Raw genomic sequence first — 14,147 nt, forward strand, 5'->3', positions numbered from 1 at the left:
TATGTCCCATTGTATCTAATGATTGAGTTTTTTTGGTGATTATTGTACCACAATTTATGGTACAATTCATTTCAGTCAGTCTTTCTTGACATGTATCCATATCATCTGCCCTTCGTTTGCCCTCCTTGGTGTGAAGAAAACTGAAGTATTACAACCATTAACTGTGTCAATAGAAAGCAGCACCAATTCATGGATTCAAGGAAAGGAAATCATAGTAGATCCATTTATTCAGCTATGTTATTATTCACATCATGATAACCAAACCATTATACTGATCACAATCAAGGCCCGCCCTGGCCCTTGAATAGATATCATTGGCGCACGCACGCACCACACACACACACACATAGACAGAGAGCTGTTTCTTTTTTACTGAATTGAGACTGTTCCCATCACTTGCTAAGCCTAAATTAAAAGCACAGACTCCTGGAGGAGCAATGTCCTTCATATTTATATGATGAATGCAAAGCACTTGTCACGCTTAAGGTTGCAAAATTCCAGGAACTTTCAATAAATTCTCCTGGTTTTCCTGTAATCCTGGTTGGAGGTTTCCCGGAATCAGGAGGGAATAAGCTGGAAATCCAGAATCCTCCAACCAGGATTTCTGGAAGAAACTTCACAGAATGTTGCAACCCTAGTCATGCTGCATCACCTCACACTCAATCCCGCTCTCCTTCCATTTCTCTGTCTGTCTCTCTTCTCCTCTTGTTCTCTCTTGCTTTCAGTCACATACCTTTCATTGTTCTTCTTCCATCTCTTTATCGGAATCTCGCTCTCTCACTTAGAGACAACAGTTATGTGAGGATGCCTGTTGGTGTGAATGTGCGAATGGAGGAGAAAGGCGATAGGTAACGAAGCGTATGGCGCAAAGGCACTCTTTAATTGTGTTTTTTGTCACGGTGCACTTACAAGACACATCTGAAAAGGCTGATGACAATAGCCCTCAAGGCCAGGTATAGCTGTGGGACATATACTGTCTCTGACCGCCAGCCTAGTGTTTTGTTTGCCACAAGCGCCCACTAGCACACACACAATCACACACACAGACAGGGACACACTCACAGACGGACAGAGACACACACACACAGGAACACCAACCTCCTTCAATCAATCTGTCACATTGCTGTTTTCGAGGGTTTCATTGGGCTAGTTGCACTTTTCGCTCACCTCACATGGCGACCACTGCTATTGAGTAGGCTAGGAAGCATCTCTCTTGGGTGGGCAAGAAAAATGGGCGCGAACTGGCTTTTATTATGCTCTAGCTCATCTATGGCGATGATGGAGTCTTTGAGAAGCAACTGCAGCACTGCTAAATGTCCCCTCGATTTAGAGTTAAAACATGACTTTGTCAAGTTCCATTATGACATAAAATGTCTTATAGATGGAGTCGCACACGATATTGACACAAACAATTCATACCGGTATGTGACCGCACTGACACACAGCAACAATATTCAATTACCGGTCAGAACTTTAAGCAAAGATTGTGTTGAAGAGTCACTGTAAATGATTTGGTTTGTAACTACATGTATGATGGCTAGACCTACCAAGACATGGAAAGAGTGTTAGGGCACATCCAACTTGGCAGAGACAAAAAAAAACACTGTAGATGAAAGCACATTACCTTTTTCTGCACACCCCCCCCCCCAAGACAAACAGTGAATTTCCGGTTGTATCACAACTTATTTGGCCTATACATTTGTAAACCCCTTGCACTGCAGACAGAATCCTAGACAAAACAGTCCAATGTTTTGGACATTTTTCAACCTTTTCATATTTTGTGTGATGTAGATCAAACCTCTGATCCAACAACTTCAGGGCTGGGCTCACATTCTTCTCAATTCTACGGTGGTCCAGAGATACATTTGAACAAATGGATAATTCCCTCATTTAGTTGAGATTACGATTTATTTATCTCGTGATCACTACATAACAAAAACGTTTTGTCACTAGATTATCAAAAGTAACACGCATCATCCATTCATTTGTTCAGATGCACGATAACCACCTCATCAAGGAGCCCTGTGGCTGCGTTGATCGCAATGCGCTCATGGGGCATTTAAGCTCTGAATGATGCCTGACACTAGCTGGCAGGCTGATTGAAACTGATCAGCCTGTCAGGAATGGAGCTCACCCACGCTGTATATTTTAATATTATCCATAAAACATGAAATGTCACTTACAATTATACACATATCAGTTATGCAAGCTAACAACCAGCATAGTTAACAAACTAGCTAGCTAACAAGACTACCTAACTAACTAGCTCACAAGAGGAAGAGGCCCATTTTAGGCACGCCTGGTGCCTAAAATGTATGCTGTATGTCGAGCAGCAAGAGTTGAGTGGGGGACAAACAGAATCGGTTCAGTCAGTTGTCGTAATGAGCCCTCCCCAGTTAGCTAGTTTATGCTTGTGTCTAGAAACTGGGACTTGGGAGTGTTCAGAATCATTCCGTTTTTATTGGACTGCAAAATCCCTGGCCTGATATTAGCTACACTTTCAAGCTACTTCCCTCTAAGTTAGTTACTGCAGGACAGCAGTGCGCCGGGCAAGCGGGACTCAGGAGCGAAGGATACACTGTGCCCTGTGTTGTTTTGCTAATTTGTAGTGCAAACTCTCCCCATTGAGCAACAGTAGACTGTATCACGGTGACATCCAGATGGTTACTACCAATATTACAAGTTATTTCATGTAGGTTGCTATCCTGTTCTAAATATGATCGAGTATGGAACAAATGTACCTCTTAGCTCAAGGTAAGGGACATTTAGCTTGCTAATATTCTAACTTATAAACTGATAATGTGCTCCAAACACAAATAAAAGCATGGTGTTAGCATGAAATGTACCATCCCTAAGTGTAGCAGTCAATAAAAACGTATGTGCTGACCCACCGTGGGCTCTGCTGTAAAGGCCTTCTTTCAAAATAGACCTGGGGCTTTCCCATCCGGAGCCGATATGCATAAATACATTTAAAAAATATAGAGACCCATTCTGAATGAAGCCGAGGACAACTAGACCCGTTCCTTATAGGCCTGATCGGATCCAGACCTGGCCCGATTCGAGTGAGTGCAGCAGCAAAAAAAGTACATTTTTAAGCTACTTTATTAACTGGAGCAGATGAAGTGTGATGGAGAGGAGGTAGAGAGAGGTGATGCTCTAGCAGGGGCTGTGCTGTGTGTGTTGGCTACTGTGAGTGTGAGCGAGTGACACGGAACAAGGAGAAGGGAGGGAGAGACAGCAAACAACCAAGCCGACTCGCACTATAGTAAACCAATAGCTGTCATAACCTCGCTATTTATCATCCAATAGGATTACATACTAGTACCTCTCTTGACTGCATCAAACTGGGAGAAGCTACTTTATGTAAGCTAGCTAGCTAGGCTAATTGAGGCTGCATGCGCTTTCTCGTCCTAAACAATTACAAACAACAACTTCATTCCGAATATAAAGTAGCAGCCTACCTGTTGGTCGTTGAAGCCAATCTTTCTCCTTTAACTTTTAATTCTATCATTTTAATTCCATCTACCATTGATTAGATATCTCCTAGGTTTTGCCCCTATTGCCTCTTTGATGATTTATGATTGACCAACAACAAGCTAGGCGTGCCACTCTCGTGAAAAGCAAAGACCAGCAGCATAAATTATACAATTTCTCTCTCACTCTACTGCTGCAGTCGCATTCAAATCTGTATGAGTCTTTCTGGACAAGTCAGTTAAAATTGCACATACCCAAGACCAGTGACAATCAGATCCGACCCAGACTCGTGACATTATAAAAAAAAATCTGGATCCGTACCCGCTGGGGTCTCTGTTATTTGGGTACAGGTGGATCCGTGAAGACCTCTACTCTGCCGTCTTGGCCATACTGTCAATCAATACCGGCACTCCTTTTGATAGATTTTATCTTGTGATCTCGACAAAACAACTTTTGTTATGTCGTGTTCATAAGATAAATAATCTGTGATCTTGACATAAGGAGTGAGTTATTTGTTTATTAATATGTCCTCTCTGGACTTCCATACAATTCCAGTCAATTCAGGAATTGAATCACACTGCATTGGAGAAATTCCATGTCCAATTCGTTTGATTGGAATTGACGTATATTCTTGATAACTCACCAACATATGCACATATACTGTGCTATATGTTTACCACATTCTATTATGCTATTAAAGATATTTGTTTCTGATGGTATGACAACTAAATGATGTGCAGAGGAGATCTTGGTGTGGCTCCTGTTGCAGGGTTGGGGCAGCCATGGGGGGCAGGAGTGTCCCAAGCCTTTCCTGGGGATGGGAGTAGGGAGGGTAACCAAAACTAGCCTGGGAGGGAGGTTGTAGGGGGAATTGAGGACGGTGGTGTGGAGGGCAGTGTGGCTGGCAAATCTCCAAACGCTCAGTATATGAAGGCTGATGATGTGAATGATACATGGTGTGGACTGCATCATGTGGTGCACTACCCTGAACAGTGTTTTGCCAGACCCTAGGGTAGTGGTCGGTGGCCGCTATTGTGTCGGCCAAACAACACCATTTACCTGTGACTGTATTCATGATACAGCACTGCTCATTGCGCCTTATAGAGCCCCACAGTAGAGGTGTCATAATACCCATAAAACCTAGCGTTCAAACAGGGAAATGGTTCCAATCGTTTTTCCACTATTCTTTTTTCCATAGGGGATTTTGGAAACACTTGAAATAGGGGCTGTGTTTTGTTTGGGCTTGCCCTGGCGTGATGTTTTGATAGCCATGTGGATCTCTCTCAGACTGGGTGACTTTTGTCAGTATGTTAGGCTCTATACACTCTCAGATAATAAAACAAAATTGCATCAAAGTAGACATCATACAAAACTACAAATCCCTGAAAGCTCCTGCACGTCATCTCTAGCCGACACCTTTTCTAACAGGTATTGTGTCAATTTAAAACTTGCACAAGACCGTTCACAGAATTGTCCATTTAAAGAAATGTTGCCAATTTATGCATTACTACATTTAGCTAACATTAGATAGTTAATCCAGAGATTCTTACCTTTGCCTCGATTCGGCAGTCTCGTCCAGATCATCATCAAAGCATTTGTAGTTCTTTATGATAGCCATATTATCAGCTAATTAGACTTTTTTGGGGGGGCGGGGGTGGTGAGTACAGGTGAGAATATTGATGGAAGTTACCTTGTCTTGGAGAGATGTACACGGTTGTTGGGGGGGTCGTACCAGGGTGGGCCTACATGAAACGCTTTTGAAGTGTTTCTAGAATTCCCTATGGGAAAAATGAATGGTGTAAAAACGAATATTTGAAATCTGTCCCCAAATGCCATATTTTTTTTTCTTGAAATCAAATATTTTATTAAATCTCTAGAATTAGTTAATAATGAAAAAAACGATGTATTCTTACATCATGGGTTTATACAAATGTGGAGCCTGACCTTTTTCTGTTTATTTTATTTGAGGTACTGTATATTTTTAAACTGTTGTCACTGGCAATTAATGTGTTGTGATTTTAAGTTCTTGTTTTATGTTTATTTTCTTTACTTTAATGTTATTTTATGTGTCTTAAGAAGAAAATATACTTGTAATGATGTCCTATGTTTATTTGTTATTGTAATTTGAAATTTTATTTGTTAAAAAAAGTAAGTCACAGGTAAATAAAGTATAGTTGCACTAATGATAGCCTAGTTACCACCAATGATATTGACTGTAGTAGCTTAGTTAGAATACTTTTTCATTACATTTCTATTGTATTTGTATTATGTAACAACCAAAAAGTTTGTAAGCAAGCCCGTCTTGAACCAGGCACCAACTGCTAGCATATTACTAGTTAGTATTTATTGACAGTTCATAATGGGCTAACCCCTGTCCAGTTTGGCTAGAAAGTTATGTCTGTGTGACCACCTAACTGCAATAAGCTCAAGGTTTACTTTAATCATCCTTTCAAACCACCACCCCAACTCAAGTAAAAAAGCTTCAAATAAAAAGCTTCAAGTTCCTTGGCGTACGCATCACTGACAATCTGAAATGGTCCACCCACACAGACAGAGTGGTGAAGAAAGCGCAACAGCTCCTCTTCAACCTCAGGAGGCTGAAGAAATTTCTACTCTGCCCCTAAGACCCACACGCTCAACGTTTACAGATGCACAATTTAGAGCATCTTGTCGGGCTTTATCACCGCCTGGTACGGAAACGGCACCGCCCCGCAGGCCTCTCCAGGGGGTGGCGCAGTTGGGGCCACACTGCCTGCCCTCCAGGACACCTACAGTACCCGATGTCACAGGAAGGCCAGAAAAATCATCAAGAACAGCAACCACCCGAGCCATGGCCTGTTCACCCTGCTATCATCCAGGAGGCGATGTCAGTACAGGTGCATCAAAGCTGGGACCGAGAGACTGAAAAACAGCTTCTATCTCAAGGTCATCAGACTGTTAAATAGCCATCACTAGCCGGCTACCACCCGGCTACTCAACCCTGCACCTTAGAGGCTGCTGCCCTATTTACATAGACATGAAATCACTGGCCACTTTTTTAAATGGAACACTAGTCACATTAATAATGTTTTATACTGTTTTACATATGTTTTACATTTCATATGTACTGAATATACTGTAATTTTGTCAATGCCACTCCAACATTGCTCGTCCTAATATTTATATATTTCTTAATTCCATTATTTACTTTTAGATTTGTGTATTGTTGTAAATTGCTATATACTACTGCACTGTTGGTGCTAGGAACACAATCATTTCGCTACACCTGCAATAACATCTGCTAAATATGTATGTGACCAATAAAATTGGATTTGATTTTGATTTGATTGCAGTTTAAAAACGCATTATGTCTGTCTGTGCCTTTTAATAACTTTTTATATTCTCAGCTTGGAGATTAAAGCTTAATATGAAAGCAGAATGTAATTACCAATATGCAATTTATCTTTATTGGGGAAGAGTACTATTGCAGCTTACTCCTGGGCTGATGTCATGATGCTGCTCGCATCTCTTCCTCAGTGTTGGAGTCCATTGTGCGCTCAAGGTCCTCTCTTTATGCTACCCATCACCCATTTGGCTGTTTCTCTGTTGGTTCCATTCATTAGATTGCTTTGATTTGCACATGGCATTTTCTTTTTCAGAGCAGTCTTCTCGCCATCCATCTGTCACTTTTTCCCATCTTCCTCTGATTGTGTCATTTTACATTTTGTCTATCTATTCTTCACCAGAGCCTCTCACGTAAACTAGAGATAGTGGTTTGTGCAGACTTGTGTTTTTTCATTAAAAAAAAAATATTTCCTTATTTCACCTTCTCCCTCTTTTTCTTTCTTCCTTTCTTTCTTTTTGTCCTCTCTCTCTCTGCCTTTTCCACCCTGCTCTTACTCCTTCCTTCTCTTTTCTAGGCCTTTTCATGGTGGCCGGAGATGATGGCGGAGCACGCAGAAACGTTCATGTCTCTCTACACCGTCGACATGGATGGTGCGCTGCAAGTCCAGCCCGTTGACTCATGGGATAGCTTCCCCTTATTCCAGCTGCTTAACAACTTCCTGCGATGTGACCGTGAGTTCGCCGTTCTCCCTGTGCCCCTCTTCTTCCACCTCTGACCCTCTGCTTCGCCTCCCAATACTGATTTAAAGCGTAGCCTACAACACATCACTGATTCATGAGCACAGTTCAACTTCCAGTTTAGTAACCGTGAGTGGCGTGCGTCCCTTCCTTATACTGTTCCCTCTAATTATTTTGTTGCCCCCTCCCCCACCTCCTCCCATGTCTTGTCCCCTGACCCTCCGTTTTGTGCTTGTCCGTATTTAAAGCACGGACTACGGCACCTCCCAGTCCTGAGCTGTCTTCAAGAGCACGTCCCATACTTCACAGTGAATGTACGCACCACTAAGAGCACTAATTAACACCAGCAGTGCTGCAGAAAACAAGACTCGTTAGAAGAAGAGGTTAACTGTGCTTAAAGCTCCTGCACTTCTGCGTCGGCAACAAAATAATTAACATCAGCATCAGTGAGGTAATGTGGAGAAAGGCTAGGACCTGATGTCAGAACACAATTGTAAAGTCAGTGGCCTGGTGTGGCGCTGACCTTACGCCATCTGTCAGCTGAAGACTACCTTTCACTTCCTGTAATGCGAGGAGCCGTGTCACACAGACAGGAGAGCATTAGCACGGTTTGAGGCACCTGTCTCACCAAGCTGTCCTCCATTTTGAGTTCTTTGCTCAATGAACAGGAAACAGAAATGTGTAGTTTCCCATTTTTGTAAATGTACTTTGAACATAACTTGCAGCTCGTAAACAAGCAAAGGGTACTCTGATAAAAGGTTATAGACCGAAACATTAATCTAATTTAGTTTTAATTTAACTTGCTACCCACCCCCACAATGTGTGAAGTCAGTGTCTGTGTCCGAAAACCCGTAATTGGTTTCTAAATTTTATATGCTGATTGGTATTGTGAAAATATCAAATTTCATAGAATGTGACATTTTGAAAATGTAGTATTATTTAAATGTCAGGATGTCATACTCATTTTGGCTTTTCATCTAGTAGAATTCGCTGCACACTATGGAGGAAGAGAGGCATCTTTTCAGACCCACATGTGTTTGGCAACAGCTGATAATCAGCTGAGAGAATGGGCTCTACCAAAATGAACAAATGGCGGGAAATAGCGCAATTGCGATTTAGAGGATGCATTCTAAGTATGGATGAGTCTAGTATCTTAATATTTGTTGCTTACTGCATACATTTATACTAAACAGTACGTTCTAAATAGTATGTAGTATGATGAGTATGTCATTTTAGTAAGTAGTAAACAAGGCCGATTTCGTGCACGGCCAATGTCACTGGTGTTTGCCCTAGCGTGCGCTTGTGTACTATCAAACTTCCTCTCTCTTTCTCTTTCTCTCTCTCTCTCTCTCTCTCTCTCTCTCTCTCTCTCTCTCTCTCTCTCTTTCTCTCATACTTCAGTTTTCTTCTTCTCTCTTCTCCCTGATTCACTCTTAGCTCTGAGCCTTTGTTTCATTGCCAAGTGAGAGTTGGCTACATCTGAAGTGTTGTTTTACATTGTCTATGCAAGCCTCACACAGAGCAGACAGACAGCTTAAGGGCAGTAATGTTCAAAATAAAACTCTCATTATGTGAGGCATAGGCAAAGATCATTATTTTTTCGTTTTTTTCATTCATTTTCTGTTATTACCATTCTCCATTAATCTTGCAATTATTCCAACTGTCATAACAATTTTTTGATTTGAAGAGTAAGGTAATGAGAATATCGGCTGAGCAAAATCTAGACAAAAGAAAATTATCGTTTTGACTATTAATGCAAATGAGGCCCCCTGTTTTTGATAATGATCTCTTAGGTGATAGGATCTAGGTGGCAATTAAATCAGGTAAAATGGATGAAAACTTCAAAGCTGATGATATTGTTAGGATAAAATTTAAACAACTATTTTTCTTAGTTGCTTAGCTATAGACCTGCATGGTCAAGTCTGCCTTTTATGATTTGACAGTTTCCTACCACATTCAGGATGTCCACGTTGTCAATGTTGCCAGATGCTTTGAGATATGTGAGTAAAAAAGAGAGAAAAAACACACAAAAGCTGAAAAGAGGCTATGTTGATATCGTCTGATAAATGAACAAATACTGTACGTGATATTCAGAATTGAAGCGTTAGTTGTTTGTAATGCCACATTTTAATTATTGTTTTGTAGCGTGAACAAAACATATTTAATTTATCACACCAGGTCTTAATATCCACGTATTCTAAGGATTAACTAAATGCTCACTTTAGTGTCTGCATGTGTTGCGGGATGGGAACTTGTTGGGAGAAGAGCCGTGGTCTCTCAGGAGGGTAAAAAGGCTAGTGTTAATCATGAAGGAACAGAGTGATGGGGAATTAGGACTAATGAAGCCCTGAGAGACCAGCAGGAGGCCTACGCTCTCTTTCTTTGTCTCTCTCTCTTTTTCTATTTGTCTCATTTTCTATTTGTCTCTTTTTCTCTGTTTGTGTCTTCCTCTGTCTATCTGTGTGTCTCTCTTTGTTGTCTCTTTCCTCCTCTCTTTTTTCCTACTTGAAGATGGAATTGGAATTTGGAATGGAATTTCTATGCAAATGTCATAACATGGACTGCGGGAGGGAAGGACAGCAATTTAACTTATCAAGGACTGGAACTGTATAAAGATGTTCAAGCCCAAATTCACGACCTTAAGCTTTGAATTCCTTCCTTCCTCTCTCCCCCCCCAGCTCACCTGTGCAATGGCATGTTCCACAAGCACCTGCAAGACCTGTTCATCCCACTGGTGGTGCGCTACATAGACCTTATGGAGTCCTCCATCGCCCAGTCCATCCACTGCGGCTTCGAGCAGGAAACATGGCAGTCTGTCAAGTAAGTGCACTTCCCCGAGCAACCTACCCCTTCATGGCTCGAGGCACCTAGATCTGAAATTACTGGATAAGTGTAAGAAATATGGTAACACTCTGCTATTGGAATCTAAGGCGGCAAACCAAAATGTTGAAACTGAAAAGACCCCTGTTGTCATTAGTTGCATTCTGTTTTGCTATTTAAAGCTCTATGTCTAAGAGATGGGCTTTTACACTTAGAACCAAAAATAGTTATTTTTAGCGGGTTCTTCTATGGGGACAATTAAAGAACCCTTTATGGTTCTAGGTAACACCTTATTTTCCATGAGTGTAGGCTAGATAACATCCACTGATAAGGCACTAAATCATGCTATCACCAGATGGAGGTGAAAAATCAACACTCTGTTGTCTTTTGTCGCTGTCGTATCTTTTTTGTCGTTGTTTGGTTTGGTTTGGCATTGATTTCTTTTCAGGACAATAGCCAACAACCTACCGAGCGTGCCTCTGCCCAAAGTCAATCTCCCACAGATGCCCAGGTTCTCAGCACCCTCCTGGATGGGCCCACTGTGTGACAGCACGTGTGTATGGGCTGCCGCAAGACCTAGTGGGGCGATGTGGCATGGACTGTGCTGTGGTTGTTGTGAAATTGTCAAACTTATCCTATTCAAGAAAACAACTTTCAATTATGTTACTTTCCTTTGCCAATTATGTGCAATTAAGTATTGAACTAGTTTATTTAAAAAAATTGAAATGTGAAAGTTCTGAGAGAAACCGGGAGGAAAGATGAGCTCGAAAATGTGCTCTCACATTTCAATTTCTAAGTTTATAGTAAAACCAGTTTTTGTTCTCTACCACTGATCCTTTTAACTGTGCAATCCAGGTGGCTTTTGTCATCACTACCCACATTTTCCTGGGACTGGTTGCCCCCTTTTGATGACCTCAAACTGATACCTTCTGTAATACCAAGATAAAAGCATGGTTGTCTTGTGAAAATTGTTGTCTTCTGTGGCGCATTGTTCCCCAGCATGGTTCTTTTCTGTGGCACAGCATCATCTCTATTGTGAAATGTATGTTGTGTTTGTGGAGCCTGCCTCCTTCTTCAGGAACAGTTTTGGAATATGTATGACATGTTTTTGTTCCCACATCCAATCATATTTCAGGTATTTTAATTTGTATATATAGTATATACATTTTATTGTTTTTGCTGTTTTCCTGTTTTTGCCTCCTTTAATTATGATCTTAAGGTGTGCTAGTCAATTCACAGCTCAACTAAGGACTGAATTGTGGAGTTTAACATGCCTAATGAATGTTGAATGAGAAATTGTATTCTTTCTTATTTATTTCAGCTTGCAAGGAATTAATTTACCTGATATTTTGTAAGAAGGCTTAGCCATTTTGCGGATTTAAGTGAATATGTTTTTCTAAACCTCAGTGCTGGTCTTTGTGACTCTTATGAAACAGTTTTTAGAACTTGTCAAGTGACCCTTTTCTCGTCAAACGTTTGTCATACTTGAGCAGACATGATCCCCCGCAAGCAAGATTATTAAGCGTAATTTAGATGGCCTACCAGGAGTAATTTTCCTGTGTTTGTGGTTGTAAAACAACATATAGCATTTGATCAACAACTAGTGAGTAGTATAGTCATTGGTATGACCACCAGATGATATTTGAGTGAACAGTGAAGACTCAACAACGTGGCTTCTGAGGGCCCCGTAGAAACAGTGGCAGTAATGGGGCCACCCGAGGGGTGCCCATCTCTGGAGGGAGGCTGAGTTGTGATGTTTGGGAAAGGCTTCTCACACACTCTCCATGTCCCCCCTACGGGACGCCCCCACCCACCCACCTCCCCTTTCTTGCTTGAGATTAAAAAAAACTGGCACTTCGTTAGCGAGCACAGACGGGCGTGGGGGATTGTTCCATTCCCCCGGGAGAGGGGACGCTCAGAGAAGAGAGCTCCTAATTAGTCCTGAGGGGGGGATATGAGCGAGCGTTTAATTGCAACACGGATTTTGCCCAAACTATTTATTCCCGCGCACCACTTGTGAATGTAACAGTCTTTTAAAGGCAAAGTGAGAAAAGTGAGGAAGTGAATGCGCTTCACCCACCCCTCACTCTCTACCTCGCTCTCTCTGGTTCGCTGTACACTTGGATGCTGGTTGCTGCCACCGGTTGCCATGTGTTTCCGTGTAACCTCTGGTAGACACCGGGGAGAAGGTGGCGATGGAGACCCATCTGGCTGTGTGCTTAGAGTCTCCTTAGTCACAGTCTGCTTGACAGCCGGATGTGAAAAGGAACTGTTGGGTGTGTTTAGTAATTATGAGGCATGTTAACTATCTTAGGAACATGTCATGCCTTCAGAAAGTATTCATACCCCTTGACTTATTCCACATTTTGTTGGTTGACTACATTTTGTTGTTTTACAGCCTGAGTTCAAAATGGGTTAAATATTTCGTTTTATCTCACCCATCCACACACAATACCCCATAATGACAAAGTGAAAACATGTTTTTAGACATTTTTGCAAATGTATTGAAAATTAAATACAGAAATACTTTATCTCATTTACATAAGTATTCACACCTCTGAGTCGATACTTTGTAGAATCACCTTTGGCTGCCATTACAGCTGTAAGTCTTTCTGGGTAAGTCTCTAAGAATTCTCCACAACTGGATTGTGCAACATTTGCCTTTTATTATTTTAAAAAAAAAAGTCAAGCTCGGTCAAATTGGTTGTTGATTATTGCTAGACAGTGTTGACTTTCCTTTGTCAACACTGTAACTCGGCCACTCAGGAACATTCGCTGTCTTTTTGGTAAGAAACTCCAATGTAGATTTGGCCTTGTGTTTTAGGTTATTGTACTGCTGAAAGGTGAATTCATCTCCCAGTGTTTGGTGGAAAGCAGACTGAACCAGGTTTCCCTCTAGGATTTTATCCTGAAAAACTCCCCAGTCCCCAGTTAACGATTACAAGCATACCCGTAACATGATGCAGCCACCACAATGCTTGAAAATATGGAGGATGGTACTCCGTAATGTGTTGTATTGAATTTTCCCCAAACATAACAATTTGTATTCAGGACAAAATGTTAATTGCTTTGACATATTTTTTGCAGTATTTATTTAATGCCTTGTTGCAAACAGGATGCATGTTTTAGAATATTTGTATTCTGTACAGGCTTCCTTATTTTCACTCTCAATTAGGTTAGTATTACAATGTTGTAGATCTATCCTCAGGTTTCTGCTATGACAGCCATTAAACTCTGTAACTGCTTAAAGTCACCATTGGCCTCATTGTGAAATCGATGAGCGGGTTTCCTTCCTGTCCAGCAACTGAGTTAGGAAGGATGCCTGTATCTTTGTAGTAACTGGGTATATTGAGACACTGTCCGAAGTGTAATTAATAACTTCACCATGCTCAAAGGGATGTTCAATGTCTGCTTTTTTTTGTTGCCATCGGTGCCCTTTGTGAGGCAGTTTACAATTGGCTCATTCATCCCCCTCCTCTCCCCTGTAACTATTCCCCATGTCATTGCTGTAAATGAGAACGTGTTCTCAGTCAACTTACCTGGTAAAATAACGGATAAATTAACAAAAAAAATTGGGGGGGAAAACCTCCCTGGTCATTGTGATTGAGCCTGTGTTTGAAATTCACTGAGGGACCTTACAGATAATTGTATGTGTGGGGTACAGAGATGAGGTAGTCATTAAAAAAATAATTGTATACACTATTATTGCACACAGATTGAGTCCATGCAAATGTTTACTCCTGAACTTATTTAGGCTTGCCATAACAAAGGGGTTGAATACTTATTGACTC

At 41.3% G+C, this 14,147-nt stretch overlaps 1 protein-coding gene across 1 annotated transcript in view; it reads left to right on the forward strand.

Moving 5' to 3' along the window:
• LOC111960957 (calcium-dependent secretion activator 2) overlaps positions 1 to 14,147 on the forward strand; it is a 237,964-nt gene that overhangs the window by 177,755 nt on the left and 46,062 nt on the right. Inside the window, exons 18-19 of the mRNA XM_070442960.1 lie at positions 7,374 to 7,530; positions 10,215 to 10,356. Of these exons, the coding sequence (XP_070299061.1) occupies positions 7,374 to 7,530; positions 10,215 to 10,356 (299 nt within the window). The remainder of the gene's footprint in view (positions 1 to 7,373; positions 7,531 to 10,214; positions 10,357 to 14,147) is intronic.

This window comes from Salvelinus sp. IW2-2015, linkage group LG4q.1:29 (genome assembly GCF_002910315.2).
Source record: "Salvelinus sp. IW2-2015 linkage group LG4q.1:29, ASM291031v2, whole genome shotgun sequence".
NCBI classification, from domain to species: Eukaryota; Metazoa; Chordata; class Actinopteri; order Salmoniformes; family Salmonidae; genus Salvelinus; species Salvelinus sp. IW2-2015.